The 1,983-nt window shown below is 36.0% G+C and overlaps 1 protein-coding gene and 1 long non-coding RNA gene across 2 annotated transcripts in view; one reads left to right on the top strand and one right to left on the bottom strand.

Moving 5' to 3' along the window:
- Nucleotides 1-172, top strand: part of LOC109584803 (espin-like) — a 15,005-nt gene extending 14,833 nt beyond the window's left edge. The window contains exon 2 of the mRNA XM_020000679.1: nucleotides 97-172. Coding sequence (XP_019856238.1) covers nucleotides 97-172 — 76 coding nt within the window. The remainder of the gene's footprint in view (nucleotides 1-96) is intronic.
- Nucleotides 173-641: 469 nt separating this feature from the next.
- On the bottom strand, nucleotides 642-1,496 carry LOC109584807 (uncharacterized). The gene is made up of 2 exons (XR_002186184.1): nucleotides 1,133-1,496; nucleotides 642-1,086 (listed from the first exon to the last, which is right to left on the bottom strand). It is a non-coding gene; the product is annotated as an uncharacterized LOC109584807 (long non-coding RNA).
- Between the last annotated feature and the right edge of the window lie 487 nt (nucleotides 1,497-1,983).

The following is a 1,983-nucleotide window of genomic DNA, read 5'->3' as shown; positions in this document are numbered from 1 at the left end:
CTCTACACAAAATAACAACATGTATATGTACCAGAATATGTAATAAATTCTCTCTGCCTCTCCCTCTCTCTCCCTTACTCCTCCAAATGTCTCTAGATACGTGTACATGTCCAGTACATTCCCTGTGCTGTTCACTGGTGGTAGAGTGGTCACTGGTGGATGGTACAAATGATCACTGGAACTATTATAAATCATCTTTGCAGTCTCATAGCTGTAGGTAGAATAGCATGTCTCTAACATTTTTGAACACTCAAGAGCATCTTGTTCTATAGAGGTCAACCAGCAGTTCTCAGTCATTAGCTCTGCCAGAAAATGTATAATAAATTACCAGTGTCTCTTAATTGTTTTTGAAAATAATTTTGGATTAAATATCTAATAGAATTTTGTATGATAGCACCCTAAAAAGACAGAAAGAGAGAGAGGGAGAAAGAGAGAGAGAGGGGAGAAAGAGAGAGAGAGAGAAAGAGGGAATATAAAACTGATAATTAGGCAAATGGTACAAAAGTAACATGTACATGTATCTTGTTTATATTTTTCTCAAAGAATGTCATCATTATTAAACTGATACTAACCAGTGGCGGAGCTGAACCCGGGCCCACACGGGCCTAGGCCCGGGCATCAAAGCTCTGTAATGAGATTCATTAGATGCAATGTAAACAATTTCTTGCCCAAAGTTTAGATAAAGCTAACCACAAGCCTCACCAGAGTACTAACAAGTACATACAGGTGTATATAAGCAATTAGCAAGCATTTTCAAGTAAAATACCCAAAGAAAAAGTATTATAATTAAAAAGCATCTATGGAAAAAGCTAAAAACAGGACACACCCACATCCGGGCCCGGGCATCAGCTTAGTTCCAGCTCCGCCACTGATACTAACGCTACTCAACTTCATTTGTGTGGGCATGGCTATAAAAGGGCAGAGTCAATAATAAATAAATACAATAAGATCTGACGTTACATGTATAGGTACAGTTTCATCTTGAGGGTGTGGTAACACCTCCCCTTTTAACTACCAATGAATGAGATGGATTGGCCTAATGGAACGTTATGTTACCGGTTATACTAACGATCACTGGATTACTGTCTAAAACATTATAAATATTAATTTCTTAGTAATTTGATTAATTTACCTCAGTGGAGGCGTGGTCCCAGGATTCTTTTCTCACCATTATGTGTAACAAACAGTCAAACTCTGCCCCTTAGGATCAGTAATTCAGTGTAATACCTTTAGGTAGGTCTAAAACTGTGAATATGGGATGTTATTTCACTGGACGATATGAAACCATAGTTTTTAAAAGAGTGTCCCAAGTATGATGAGTCCTCACTGGCCTGGCTCTCACTCCGCCCAAGTGACGTCACTTCTGGTTCATCAGTTCCTGAAGGTCTAGTTCCCATTCTGCTGGTACTGGAATGAGTTTTAATGAATCTTAGAAGGAAATGAAGTGTCATTCATAGAAGTTGACTGGCAAATTGTTGATTATGTTCACTAGTGTGATTACGTCTAAAATAAATAAATAAATAAATAATAATAAATCATCAACTTAGTATTAATGAACATGTATTTATTGTATTGGAAGTTTGGCTCTACCAATTATAGATTTTTTTTCTTTAATCTTAGTTAAATATGACCATTAACTAAGGCCACGTTTACACTACTACGTTTTCATTGGAAAACGTAGACTTTTAGTCACAGATACGGGTTTCGTTTACACTAAAACACATGAAAACGCATACTTATTCATTCGCAGACATTTGAAAACGAATACCTAGCAGATACTTCTATAAACAAATCATGTCCAGCATAGTGATGGGCGATATATCAATTCTTTATCAATATAAATGATATTTTACGGAATCAATTTGAATCATTATCGAAAATTTTATGCAATTTTCATCAATCTATTGGCCACGCCCATTTATTAAAGTTAAATAACTAATTTTAATAAGTAATTGCACTGTTGAACTGCAAGAAAGAGGTAAC

The sequence above is a fragment of the Amphimedon queenslandica genome, unplaced genomic scaffold, assembly GCF_000090795.2.
Source record: "Amphimedon queenslandica unplaced genomic scaffold, v1.1 AMPQUscaffold_13163, whole genome shotgun sequence".
Lineage (NCBI taxonomy): Eukaryota > Metazoa > Porifera > Demospongiae > Haplosclerida > Niphatidae > Amphimedon > Amphimedon queenslandica.
This window is presented reverse-complemented; position numbering and strand designations above follow the sequence as displayed.